General features: G+C 31.2%; 2 protein-coding genes and 1 long non-coding RNA gene across 5 annotated transcripts; 1 reads left to right on the top strand and 2 right to left on the bottom strand.

Moving 5' to 3' along the window:
- Positions 1-1,898: 1,898 nt before the first annotated feature.
- On the bottom strand, positions 1,899-5,103 carry Ltv1 (LTV1 ribosome biogenesis factor). Of its 3 annotated transcripts, XM_072894647.1 has the most exons (7): positions 4,808-5,103; positions 4,161-4,710; positions 3,865-4,088; positions 3,661-3,789; positions 3,411-3,602; positions 2,310-2,549; positions 1,900-2,039 (listed from the first exon to the last, which is right to left on the bottom strand). In XM_072894647.1, exons 1-7 carry the CDS (start codon positions 4,808-4,810, stop codon positions 1,926-1,928), a joined length of 1,452 nt encoding a protein of 483 aa, XP_072750748.1. In that variant the 5' UTR covers positions 4,811-5,103; the 3' UTR covers positions 1,900-1,925. The 3 variants fall into 3 exon arrangements, with proteins under 3 accessions (XP_072750747.1, XP_072750749.1, XP_072750748.1); XM_072894646.1 differs by lacking the exon at positions 4,808-5,103 and having other exon boundaries at positions 1,899-2,039; positions 4,161-4,737; XM_072894648.1 differs by lacking the exon at positions 4,808-5,103 and having other exon boundaries at positions 1,899-2,039; positions 3,865-4,019; positions 4,161-4,737.
- An 872-nt stretch (positions 5,104-5,975) lies between these two features.
- On the top strand, positions 5,976-8,526 carry LOC140666675 (uncharacterized). Its single transcript, XM_072894115.1, has 5 exons — positions 5,976-5,994; positions 7,037-7,440; positions 7,629-7,798; positions 7,892-8,172; positions 8,360-8,526. Exons 2-5 carry the CDS (start codon positions 7,223-7,225, stop codon positions 8,504-8,506), a joined length of 816 nt encoding a protein of 271 aa, XP_072750216.1. The 5' UTR covers positions 5,976-5,994; positions 7,037-7,222; the 3' UTR covers positions 8,507-8,526.
- Positions 8,527-8,984: 458 nt separating this feature from the next.
- On the bottom strand, positions 8,985-10,680 carry LOC140667080 (uncharacterized). The gene is made up of 3 exons (XR_012046936.1): positions 10,132-10,680; positions 9,758-10,030; positions 8,985-9,668 (listed from the first exon to the last, which is right to left on the bottom strand). It is a non-coding gene; the product is annotated as an uncharacterized lncRNA (long non-coding RNA).
- Between the last annotated feature and the right edge of the window lie 3,754 nt (positions 10,681-14,434).

Raw genomic sequence — 14,434 nt, 5'->3', positions numbered from 1 at the left:
CTCATAAAAAAATATAACAAAACTTGAGAGCGTAGAAACTATCAAGGCTGACAGTACTGTGTGGAAGTTTCAATGTAAAATTTTAATTCAACCTATGTCTGAACTCTTACACTATATTTATAATTTTTTATTCATAATCTTACAAAATAAATACTGAATGCATCGATGCACGATTCATGAGCCATTTGCCTAACAGCGCTTCAGTCAAATAGCATTTGCTTAGGAAAATAGCATTGAAACTTCCGGGTGGGAGTCTATTGACCACGTCGCCAATTGGCCAGTTTAAAATGAGACTCTCTGATTGGTTAATCGTTGCTGATGACCCTAGGCATCGGTCGATATAAGTTGCTGTGGTCAATCGTGACGTGGTCAAACGGGACGCTCCCAAACTTCCATACAGTACTGTCAGCCTTGGTAGTTTCTACGCTCTCAAGTTTTATTATATTTTTTTATGGGGACGGGGCGAAGCTTCATCCCCCTATGCATTCCCATTTAAGCATGTACTTTGCAATGCATATACGATTCCACATGGGTTTGCAACTTGCATAGCAACATAAAAAGTATTTATTAAAATTAAAAAGGATTTATTTAAAATTTTGTGTAAGTTACTAAAACGCATGCGCGCGTGACCGCAGCGCACGTCCATGTCACTATACGTCGCCCGTCGTCATTTTACCGCACATGATTTTTTTCATTTTTCGGATAAACTATGGATGACCAAACGTTGTAAAGAATTTATTCGTGATGACCTAACGATTTTGCATCGAATAAGCTCTTGTTTAACTCGATTGGACGAAAAATAAAAATGTTCGGCTAACTTTAATTCGAAATTTTAATTATTTAATTAAAAAAAAACGATAAATGACCAAACGTTTTAATTGGATGACCAATCATGAACAAACGATGACCAAACAATTAGTTAATTTTTATTATAAAAAAATCAAAGTGGTTCGGCTAACTTTACGGAGCTTTGTTAGATCTATAAATCTAGGTCAATTATGTTGAGAAATTTTTTAACCGTTGTGTTTTCTGAACCAGAGAAGAGGCTTCTCTGTTCTTTGCCTGGACGTCTCCAATAATAATTTGATGGATCAAATGAAATTTTAAATAAGATATGAGAAAGGGCAATGTTTTTAAATTTTTTTTGTTACTGTATAATGTAACAAAATGTCCGCATTATGTATTTGTAAGAAATAACGAACATTAAGTAACGATATTCGATATATCGAATATCGAACGCGCGGCACCAGCCAATTGGTAAAAGATAACAGGGAAACAAAAAATAAAAGAAATTCGGTAAACAGGTAGCTCGAGTAGGCTACGGATGCGAAGACCGAGGGGGATTGAGTCCCGAGAGTCAGTCGCGAGCAGAACCACACTCGGAAAGATATATTCACAGATTAGGGAATTTCTAGATTATTGAACATTGCCGTCGCCGATTAGAAAGAAAACGAGCTCGATCAATCGCGAACTTGTGATTTCGAAATGTACGCGACTTATTACTTTCCTTTGTATTATTCGTAAGAATAAAGTTAGTGAGTGTGTGTTAAATTAAAAACACATTATTAATTAATAAACCTACCTTGTGCTCCAAACTGTTGTCCTTTCCATCCGGTCCAGTATGCGATCCTAAACTGATAAATAAAAAGACGACATGCATAATGATTAATACTTACCGGTCAAAGGGGCTAGCCGTCGGCAGTCGCCCAGTGCTCCGAAATAGTTAACCCAAAATACTCTTAATGTGAAAAAAACCGCTAATTTCTTATGTTAATTTACTGTCTTACATATTAGAATAATTTGTAAAAAAATTAATAAAGAAATAGAAAAATTATAGTTCTATATAATAAAATATTATATATTATATAATACATAGGTTTAAAATTGTTTTAAATGTATTATAAAGCATATATTTCTGTAAAGTTCTATAGCATGCGATTTCTATGAATGTTTTGTCTGTTGTTCAACCTAACTTTTTCTTGACATTTCTTTTCCTCTTTAAATGCCTCAGTGTTTGCTTTTCGTTCTATCCTTCTTTCCTAAAATTATAAACATGTTAAAATTACAAACATTATGTAAATTAAACTTAGATTACTCATTCTCTATATGTTTACATGTCACCTTTAATCAAGTTTAATAACATCAATCTATTGTTCTAAAACTGGTCAATCACTATTCCTCTAAAAAATGGAATAATTGATCAAAACTTGGCTAAACCTTGGTTTAAAACTAAGGATGTTATTAAATCCGATTAAGGGTTACATGTAAAATGTAAACATTAAGAAAATGTTTAACAATATATTACATACTTTTCTATATTCTTTGAGTAATTTTTTTCTTTCTTTTCTTGCGTCAGGAGTTTCTCCTTTAGGTCTTATGCTTAAAATGCTTAAGGTAGATTTTCTACTTTCTGCTATGGATTGTGAACCTTTTAATGTATCATCTGTTACATCAAATTGTGCTAATGCCTCAGCTGTTAATTTTCCAGTGTTGTTTAATACATTTTTTGGAACACCAGTTTTTCGATCAATTTCAATCTTTTTTGAATACTATTAAAACATATAAGCACACAAAAATATATAAAACTTTAAGTTAAAAATTATATACATTTTTATATGCAAATATCTTACAATTAGTAATATAAATATGAGTTTATAGGCATATATATAACAGATGATCATTAAAGTATGTTGAAAGTAAACTGTTATATTTTTCTTCCTCGATTTCAGCAGTCATTTAATCAATTAGAATTCCATACTTGAGACTTGTCACTTTCATTTAATCCTTTGCACAAATCAGTTTACAAGTTTCAGGATGAACATGTTAAGCTAAAGAAAAAATGTTTCTTATCGAGTGTTTCTAAACAATAAAAACTAAGATGTATCATGGATTTCATAGTAGCTATTGATCTAAACAAATTTCAAATAAAACTATATTTAGAAGTACATTTTTGACACTTTCTACTTTTCTTTTCTGAAATCATACCATAATCTCTATACATTATGTTGAATATTTTATTTATTTTTCAAATAAAAAAGTAAAATAAAAATAAATAAAAATAATTTTTTTGTAACAAAAATTTTTTTAATTAAAAATTATTTATTTTTATTTTAGTTTTAAAGTTTTTGCAAACAGTGAGTTTTGTGCAGACACTGATGGATGAATACATGCCTAACATGCAGTTCATGTGCACAAATAAATTTTTGCTCCTTTTTTGTGTATTTAAAAATTATTAAAATTTTATAGATTTTTTTCATAATGACAATAATAAAACTGACAAGTTACCTCTATAAAATGATGTTTTCATTTATTTTGTTTGGTCTATTTTTGAGTGTAATAATTATTTACTTTCAATACAATGTTAATGATCACATTTTATATATATATATATATAATATAAAATAATTTACCTTGGGAGGATCCGGAATTAATTTGGGGTGATTGTAAATGTTACTATATGTGCTAAGAATACTTTCGCAATCCCATTTATCCTTTTCACGAGCATCGACAACGAGTTGTTCTAAATTATCATCTTCTGAACTTGAATATTCTCTTTCCACAATTTTCATTCTGTCTTTCATAAGCTTCGCAATATTTTCCGTCTGTAAATACAAGAAAAGTTAATATATTTTTTACTATATTCTCATATTTTATACTTACATCTTCTTTCTGTTTTTTTTTAAACTCAGCAGCATATTGCAGAATAAGATTTGAATCATGCGCTACATATCCTTCTATTTCATCACAATCTAAAGCACCAATTTCATTTTCATCATATGCAGCATACATCTATATATAAATTATAAATAAAAAAATTAATACATATAATAACATTGTAAAACTAAGAAAGATAAAAATTGAAACCTGTTCAAATTTATCATCCAACAGTGTAAGTTGTTCATTTCTTTTTATTACACTACTACTCATAGAATATTCTGTAAATCTTGATTTTGTTTCTTCTTCTTTGAAAGTATATTGAGGTCCATTTAAGCTATGTACTTCATCTATCTCTTCATCAGCTAAATTCATGTTATCAGAAGAGATATCAGATTTATTATATTCATTTTCTGATTCGTTTAATTCATATTCTAAAAGTATAAGACTGTAAACATCAAATAAGTTCAAAAGACATTCTACTATTCAATTATAAGAAAATTTACCATATTCTCTGTCGGAACTCTCGCTATCACTATTTCCAGCATTAGCCAGTTCTATAAAATTATCTTCTAACTGATTTTCAAGATTATCAAAATCAAAATCATCATCCATGGCAGCAACCACATCTGGATCAAGATCCAATTGTGGTCCGGAGATTGGTGCCGCTTTATTAAGCATACCAACTTTTTCCTCGACATTTGATGCAAAAACAGAGGATGGTAAGTTAATTTTTGGAGCATCTTTGTCAGATTTGATATGATTAGTATTCTCGACGCGTTGCCATTCGACCGACAATCTGTTGACATCTCTTAGATGTTGTAAATAATTGTAGTCATCATCAAAGTAAATTCCGTATTTTTGTTGTTCCTTTTTGCGATTTTCACGGTCTATTGTATTTTTTTCTGTTTTTGTCGTATGTGTTTCATCAACTGGTACGAGAACTCTTTGCGGTGCGGTTTCATCTGCCACCAACGGATCTTTCTGTGATCGATGGACCAGATGGAACGTAACAGAATTCTTCTTGTCGATAAATCTCTTTGTCTTTCCTTTCGGCTGCAAGTACATTATTACCATATAGATCTCTACAGATCTTCTATTCTAACCTACGAGTCTAATAAAAACAAATTTTTAGGTACACATTAAGACTTACCATTTTAATTTAGCTTTACTTGAATATGCTTGAATTAAAATGAGTGTTGTATTTTTATCAATAAATTCAATGAGAGAAAGTTATTTTAGGAATTAAACGTACCGTAGCACACTCTTATGACTACGTTCGAGAACTACGTCAAACCATGGTGTAAGAATACATGCGTCAAACTACGTTCTACCATGGTGTAAAGCCAATTCTACAACAGACGCAAGTTGTATGTCGTATGTCGCAACGTAAGCGATGGTCCAATAAGGAAATTTCGTTTTCGAAAAAGAAATTTTTTCATTGGACTATCGCTTACGTTGTGACATACAACATACGACTTGCGTCTATTGTAGAAGGGCTTAAAGATACAAGGTGTAACATTGCGCATAAAGGTAAATTTTCACGAGCCGCTGAAACCGATTGTTTGAGCGACAAAAAGGATCACGTGATTAACAATGACGAATTGATATCTTTATTTTTAGTCACGTGATTTTTTTTGTTGCTCAAACAATCGGTTTTAGCGACTCATGAAAATTTACCTTAATGGCGGCAGCATAATGGAATTAGCCAATCAAAAGTCGGCTCAAAATGTACTCGCGAAATAGAGCACACGAACGAGATATCCAATCAGCATCGCGGAAAAGAGACTTCAACATTTCAATATACATATTCGTGTTCGAGGTTTCACGGATTTTTAGAAAGGGAAACACCTTCGTAAGTTAGTCGAACCACTTTGATTTTTTTATAATTAAAAAATATAACAAATCTTGAGAACGTAGAAACCACTCTTCTATATACAACTAGACTGCTAACTCCGGCAAAGTACATAACCGAAAAGTATGTATGTACAAACTTATCCGCATGCGTCATTATTAGTAGGATGACAGTCACGCTGATTGGTTGAATTTAAAGCAATGTCACTCATACACGAGTTTTCTATAGTAGCCATATTATATATCTATCCCCTCCTTTTCTCTATCCTACTAATGTTGTACATATTTTTCGGGGTCACTTTTTAGGTCTAATATATAAGGAAGTTAGCGGTCTAGTTATAGTATAGAAGTCTGTGGTAGAAACCAAGGCTGACAGTACTGTGTGGAAGTTTCAATGCTATTTTTCTAAGCAAATGCTATTTGACTGAAGCGCTGCTAGGCAAATGGCTCAATGAATCGTGCATCGATGCATTCAGTATTTATTTTGTAAGATTATGAATAAAAAATTATAAATGTAGTGTAAGAGTTCGGACATAGGTTGAATTAAGATTTTATATTGAAACTTCCACACAGTACTGTCAGCCTTGGTAGTTTCTACGCTCTCAAGTTTTGTTACATTTTTTTATGGGGCGAAGCTCCGTCCCCCTATGCACTCCTATCTAAAGGCACAATTTCACGCAGCGAGTAAAAGCTGGCGTTTTACCCCCACTCCATCAATTTTCGCCAGAATGGCGAATCCAGTGAATGAACGCTCAAAGTTCGACACAGTCCAACTTTCAGCGAATTGAAGCAACGCTGAAGTTTAAATTATTTTAATTAAAAGTGTATAAAAGAAGAAATTATGGCTGAAGGGTTTAATCAATTGACAGCACCGAAAATATGGACGAAGTTAGTATATATTTTATATACATATAGTATATATATTATATACATACAGTATTTTTTAATTTATATACATACAGTAAATTTTAAAAATTTAAAAATTTTTTTAAATCGGAGCTACCCAAAACCTTTTTTTCTTATATTTATTTTTTTTTTTTTTTAATAAACACATCGCAGCAACTGCAGCAGCTATACGCCGTCTTCTAATTTTAGTTATAACCGCTACTGTATGTCTATATTTTACGTACTCGACGTATTGATTATATTCTAATTCCATTTTTGCGGTTATGTCAGCAATTGTCGCTTTTTAAACGCTGCTTTGCGTTGTGATGAAATGGGGGTAAAACGTCAGCTTTTATTCGCTCCATGAAAAGGACAGAGGCAATAGCGAACAGCTTTTTAACGCTGCTTTGCGTGGCGGTGGAGTGGGGGTAAAACGCCAGCTTTTACTCGCTGCGTGAAATTGTGCCTTAAGAAATTCGATTGGTTGAATTCCTTATACATGTGTTTATAGACCAATCAGTTTCCTTATGTATATGCATTATGTGTTATGTAATACCCATATTCATAGTCCGTCCTTATCTCAAGGGTGGAGGAAACCTTAATGAAGAATTCTTTGAATCTCCAAGGCTGTTTTATTTCATAGATGAATCTCGAGTCTTCCTTCCAAAAGGAAAGAATATTTTAGGGATTTACTAGAGACAACATTGTTTTACGCGCCTGCAACTAATTTCACATATAAACTTTCAAGTGATTGAGTTACAAATAAGTTAAGTTAAAAGTATATTTATTTATTATTTTTTGTGCAAGTTGTGATCGCATTGCAAATATAATGGATAATAAAAATGTTCATTATATGGAACGGGAGAGAATGCTTTTGGCGCAGCTTGTTTCAGAAGAAAAAACTATCGAAAATAAAAAGACAGGTGCTTCAGATCTAAAAGATAAGGTGGATGCATGGGAAAGAATCACAAAAAAATTTGCTAGCGAAGAATGTACGCCTCGCTCTAGCAAACAGCTGAAAAAATGCTGGGATAATATGAAACAAAGGTAAAAATAATGATTTTACTAATAATTTTATTAATGATGAGGTTATATAATTATTTTAAGTGCAGTATATAAAAGTGTATACAGGAAGAAGAATATGTCACATATTCTTCTTCCTATATACACTTTTATATACTTGGCTTGTTATATAATATTTTAATAATAATTATATTATTAACTAATTATTTTAGAAAACGAAAATTAAATACGACAATGCGGCACGAACGGCTTATGACAGGTGGAGGTGCTGCATCAGTACAACCGAATGATCCAGTGATGGCATTCATGGATGCAACAAATGCAAATTTAGATGTCGAAATTGATTGCCCATTCGACAGCACAGCAGTATTTGAGAAAGAATGTATAAGCACTACATATAATTCTTATTTTTTTATTATTCTATTATTATACATATATGGTAATAATAATTTATTCTTTATTTTTTGCTTTTCAGATAATGTAAAGATGGATTGTGCGTCTGAAAGAATAGTCATCGAAGATGAAAGTGAGAAAGAGAATGAGAACATTGATGATATCTGTCATGAAGATTATATCCATCAAAATATTTTATCTACATCATTTAGCACACCAAAAGAAAAAATAGCTACTTCAAGGAACACATCAGTAGAAAAAAGGGCCACATCAAGCATAAACAATGCATCAGAAAAAAAAGTCACTGCAAGTGTTAACGCATTAAAAGGAAAAAAAGCTACTTCAAATATTAAAAACATAGAGGTAAATTTTATGAATTAGGTTATATTAATTTTTTAACAGATTATATAAATAATTATTATTATTATTAATATGAATAAGATTTTATTGTCATTTTTTAAAATTAAGGTAGAAAAAAGTACGTAATAATCTTTATTGCAATAAATTAATGATAATGAAATACTAATAATAAAATAATTTCGATTTTCAGAATATCCGTGACGAAAAAGAGTTACAATTAATAAAAATACGCGAAGCAATTAAGCAACAGCGCGAGTTTCATCGTAAAAAAATAAAGATTGCTGAAACAGAGGAGCAGATTGTTCTTGTAAAACTTTTGAAGGAGGAAGAAGAGTAATACATGTAAATAATATATCTATAAATATGATAAAATGACTTTTGTTAATAATATGCTATAGATACAAGTTATGTTTTTTATTATATATTTCTATATGTTTATATGTATTTCAGTTTATACAAAGTTATGTAAAATATTTAATTATTTTTATAAGTGACTAAATAACTATAAGTGTTCTTATAAATAAATGTTATTCTTGATAATTAATATAAAATTCTATGTTTGTTATCAATTTAATGGAAATATATATATTTCTTACAAACAATGAAATATTGTCTGTTTATATTTTTAAACGTCACTTTGAGGACTGTGTTTTGTTGATAATCATTGTCAGTATTGAAAATCTAAAGTGTATGTGACAAATTAAATAGATTTGCAGTACTATCAGTGAATACCAAAATGCGGTTTATATAAAAGAATAGTTTATAGAGAGAAAGAGAGAGAGAGAAAGATTTGTTATAAATAAATATAACATTCTTTAAGTTAAAATTTATACTTAATATATTATATATTTGTTTTATTTACAATTTGATCTTGTATGTACAAATCTAAATTTATTTATACAAATTAATCTTAAATTTACATGATGACAACATTATTGTTAAATCACTCATTGCAGATATAAAATGAATATAAAAATATAATTATAATTCGCTATTATGTTTTACGAAAAATGTGTTAAAATGAAAACATTTCTGTGTGCAAGTCCTACTCCATTTTGTTCTTGATTTATAATGTCTTCAAATTGTATATTCTCATACAACTCCTCTTCGATTACTTCCTCCAGATTATGCTGAATAGATATATTATGTAAAACTGCAGTGGCACAAATAATTGCCACCGATGTGCTCAACTTTGTTCTTAAACCATAATGCAGACATGGAAATCGACGTTTCCAAACTCCAAACAGTTGTTCAACGATAACTCGTATTTGTTTATGTGCAGTATTATACCGAACTTCTGCATCTGTCTCAGGTTTTAAAACAGGCGTCAGTAGATAACTGCGGCATGCATATCCACTATCACCAAGTAAAATTCCGTTTAGGTGTTCCAACTCGAAACGACAACGCAAACCGCTTCTATCAAATATTACAGCATCATGAGTTGAACCTGGATGTCTAACAACTATATCGAGAATTTCTCGTTGAGGACCAGCTACAGCCTATAAAACAAATATATCATAAAAATTAACTTCATATAAACTTCATGATTATTTAGCAAAATAAAACCGTTGAAAAAACCTGTACATACCTGTACATTTAAAGAAAACTATTCTTTTCGATTTCGGAATATCTCTCCATTATTTCCTCCAGGATTCGCAATACGTATATGGGTACAATCGATACATCCTATTATGGATGGAAAGTTGGCCATTTCATAAAATTGATTTTTATTCCTTCGACGTTTTTCTTCGGTGGAAAAATTAATATATACACTTAAGTGTGACGCTAAAATTCTGGAAACTCGTGCAACAATTCTCGATACTGATGCTTGACTGTATCCTCGTAAATCTCCATTAACAATCTGCAATTAAAACAGCATATAAATAAAATAAAAATAAATTATCTATTTTAATTTATATATATATATATATATATCATAGTGTCGGAACAAAATTTACAAACCTGAAAGCTACTTGTTGCATAAAAACGCAGTGTTATTAAGAGCTGTATTAACGGAGAAATCGGCAGGCCTCGATTATTGAACCGTCTTAACTTATCATTCACTAAAGGTAATAGGATCTCGATTATGGCTCCTTTGTTGAATCTATATCTTTTTCGAAAAGAAACATCTTCGAAAAATTCCATGGGATTTTCCCAATCACGAATATATCTTTTCGCAAGTCGCAACAATATCCGATCCTCTACATTTTCATCTTCAAATCCTTCGTCAGAATCGTTAAAAAATTCGTTGTCCATCATGCACTTTTAATGTGAATGCGTAACATTACAAATAATAACAAATTGAAATGTGACAGCTAACTTGAAAAGGTTATGTTTGCGCATCATCCGCTAAAAAAGGTTAAAATCTCCTCCTTAAGGAAGCTCGTGACCTTCCTTAAAATAAGGGAGCTAATAAAGTTCCTTGTTTGGTCAAGAAAGGTTTATGAAACGTCGAATGAGAAATAAGGAATCCTTATTCCTCAAGGAAGGACTATGAATACAGGTATAAGACATGTTTTTAGTCGACTTAAGACTACGTTCAGCCAATCAGATGGCCGAATAGAATTTCAAGACTTTACTTAAGGCTTGAATATAAGAACGGACTATAAATACCGGCCGTAGTGTGATACGGAATGCCGTACCGTCCTACCTTACCGATTAAAACAATTGCTTCATTAGACATCAAAATTATTATTTTAAAAGTTTTGCAATTTGCACGTACAAAATGAGATACGTTTCCGCTTGGAAATGCATGAAAGAATATATGTAAACTCTTAGAAATGAATTCGAAGTCTTAGTAAAGCGTAGTCTATAATGAAACTTTAAGACGTAAGACTTAAAAAGTTAACTAATCATAAACAAATTGATTATGAGCTCCTTAATAATAAATAAAGAGGTAATAGAAAGGCACTAGGAGCAAAAGGATAAGTTTAGATATGTGGGTAAATTCAAATATCTGTTAGTGTGTGAGAAATTTATATATTGATACATGAATGGAAATTAAATTGATACATTAATACAACAACTAATCCCTTGAAATTATTAAATAACTACGCGAACGTTTCGATCTGTGTTCGGATCCTCTTCAGCACAAAGTATGACAGAATGATAAACGTAATTATTAAGTATTACATCTTAAATTGGTCAAAAACGCAAAGTCAAATCATAACGTAATAATAATATGCCGTCGGTTTATAAATAACGGTAGGAACGCATTAGATTGGTCGCTATGATGTGGAATTGAAAAGTAGACGTTTATTACGCGAATGCATGATGTCAATGTTCTAAGTATGGTAATAGTGATGTTTTTAAATTAAATTTTATATATAAAACATGTAGAAATAGAAGTTTATTACGCGAATGCATGATGTCAATGTTCTAAGTATGGTAATAGTGATGTTTTTAAATTAAATTTTATATATGACCTAATGACTCTTTCAAATGCTCTCATTTTTTCTCAAGACTTCTTAGAGGTTTCCAAGCCACGAGGTATGCAATGTGTAGATGAGGTAAAGAGATTCTAGTATGATAAATTTAACTAAATCAGTAACTGACAGCGAGTTAATGCTTTGTTGATAAATATGTAAATTAGTAAAAGAAAAAGAAAGAACTAAATTAAATAAATAGATTAAATAAATGATAATAAGTTAAATAAATAAATTAAATATAAATTAATTGCTAAAATTGCTTACTGAAAGAAGATTCTTTGGCTAACTATCTACTAAACTTGTTCTTAATGTCGTAATAATATTATATGTGTAACTGAGATGAAGGATTGAGTAGTACTGTGACTAAGTGGGAAAACATTTGAAGAAAGGTCGTTTTTTAGTTGGCATCATGTCTTCGGCAGTTTATTTATATTTTCATAAATAGCTGGTAAACATTCTGTGTCTGTTTGTAGATTAATGCTGTTTTTCTGCCGTTTTATATGTAACATTTCCGATATTAGTCTTTTAGCGTAATAGGGCTCATTGTCAAGAATTTGTACTTTGTCCCAGTCAAATTCATGATTTTGCGTCAAGCGATGGTCCGTAACGACAGAATGATTGGTACTAATTTTCTTGATATTGGTCTTATGTTTGTTTATCTGGTTTTAAGTTTTCTGCCCGTTTGACCCACATATGACGCATTACAATTTGAGCAATTAATTTTATAAACTACATTTGTTTTTGTGTAATTTGAGATCGGATCTTTATCGGAGTTTTAATAAATTTGTTATTTTTGTTTAAACTGTAATAGGCTAGTCTAATATCAACTCCTTTAAGAACATTTTTTATTTGTTCCGTTAACGATGGTAAATACGGAATAGTAAAATACGAAGTACTTTTTGTGGACACAGAGTCTCTATGTTTTGATCTTTTTTTAATTAAGTGCTTAATACGTTCGTTCATTATTGTAAAAATCATGTCAGTTGGATAAGAATTCTCCTTTAAGATCTGTACTACATGCTTCAAATTTATGTCATGAAATATGGGGTTTGATAATAAAAAAGCTTTGTCTATTAAGCCTATTACAGTGCCACGCTTATGACTCAACGAATGTTGGGAATGGAAATTCAGGTATCTGCCCGAGAAAGTATTCTTATGGTACCAGTAAAAAATTAAGTAGTTATTTTTTAAAATGAGTGTCAAGTCTAGAAAGTTTATTTTATTTTGGTCACTAATTTCCACTGTGACTTGTATTCTATTGTGGAAGGAATTAAAAATGGTCACTGTCTGGTCAATTGAATTGAAAGGTACTGATATTAATATGTCGTCAACATATCTAACATATATGGGGGGGGGGGATAAAATTCAATAAAGCTAAAGCTTGTTCTTCTATGTCTTGGAGAACTATATTAGCGATAATTGGAGAAAGTGGGGAGCCCATTGGGGTACCATACGTTTGCCATAATTATTAACTAATTATATTCATTATTCTTTTCTAAACTCAATTGTGGTTGATTAATTTCTTAAGTCTTACTTCTTAAAGTCTCATTGTAGACTACGCTTAAAAGAGACTTCGGTGCACAACACTTATGTACAACCAAAATAATAATTTTGATGTCTAAGGGTGCAGTCCCATGAAGCGTATCACGCATATCGCGAATTACGCGTATCGAAAATCTGACCAATTGCGGACGTTCCGCTGTTTTCGATACGTGAAAATTTCGTTCCTATAGTCCCATAAAGCGGAATTCGTGTAAGGCCGGTTCTACAATAGCTGTTGTAAGTCGGATGTCAGAAGAGTTGACCAATCACAGTTGACTTTAGAGAAGAATAATCGAATATGATTGGGCAACTTTTACGACATCCGGCTTATGACAGCTATTGTAGAACCGGCCTAAGCGAATCAAGCGGATGCTCAATCACGAAACGATTTTCATTATCTCCTTCATCTAAACAGTCTTGTGATTGGTGAACCACTGATCCGCTTACACGAATACCGCTTCATGGAACCGTAGAAACAAAGAGCAGACGGAAAAATCGAAGAATATCCACAGTATATATATAAAGTGAGTTTTATTTAATTTATTAATTTATTTAATATTAGTAAATAAAACATTTGGCTTTTACCAGGTGCAGAATGAAATCGATAACAATTTTGCTTTCAATTTTGTTATTAATAAAGCTTTTAAAGCGAATAAGATACGATGTTTTTACGAGGCAGAAAATTATTATTATTAATTATATCAATGCAAATAATTACAAATATTACAAAAATAATAAGACAGTAATAGCGTGACATTAAAAAGCAGCGCCATGGCCCGTCATCTAATTAATGATATTATCGTCGGACAATTTAACATTGATTCAACCGGCATGAAAATCAAGTCACGATCACAGTATAAGGGTGATTCCACAATAGCTGTCGTAAGTCGGATGTTGGAAGAGTTGACCAATCACAGTTGACTTTAAAGAAGAATAATCGAATATGATTGGTCAACTCTTGCCAATAATATCCTGCTAGTTCTAAAAAAGCAGTATGTAAATGATTGGTCGCCGGGCCGACTTCTGTCACACATACTGCGCCGACGCGCTCTCTGTGAAGCGTTAAATACATTTCGCGCATGCGCAGTAAAATTATAGAAAAAAACTTATTTTGCAAAAAACGAAGAAATTCTTTGATTCACAAACGTAACATTGGTATATTCGTAAATCACAAACAATTTCCTATCAAATACAATTGTTAGTTATCACAAAATTTGTTTATTACAAAAAGTGTCGGCTGACATTATGACAAAAATAAAATTGTTAATTACAAAAAAACTAATTTGTCACAAACG

Source organism: Anoplolepis gracilipes, chromosome 6 (assembly GCF_047496725.1).
Source record: "Anoplolepis gracilipes chromosome 6, ASM4749672v1, whole genome shotgun sequence".
Classification (NCBI taxonomy): Eukaryota; Metazoa; Arthropoda; class Insecta; order Hymenoptera; family Formicidae; genus Anoplolepis; species Anoplolepis gracilipes.
Note: the sequence above shows the minus strand (reverse complement) of the source record. Positions and strands in the feature narration are given on the sequence as shown.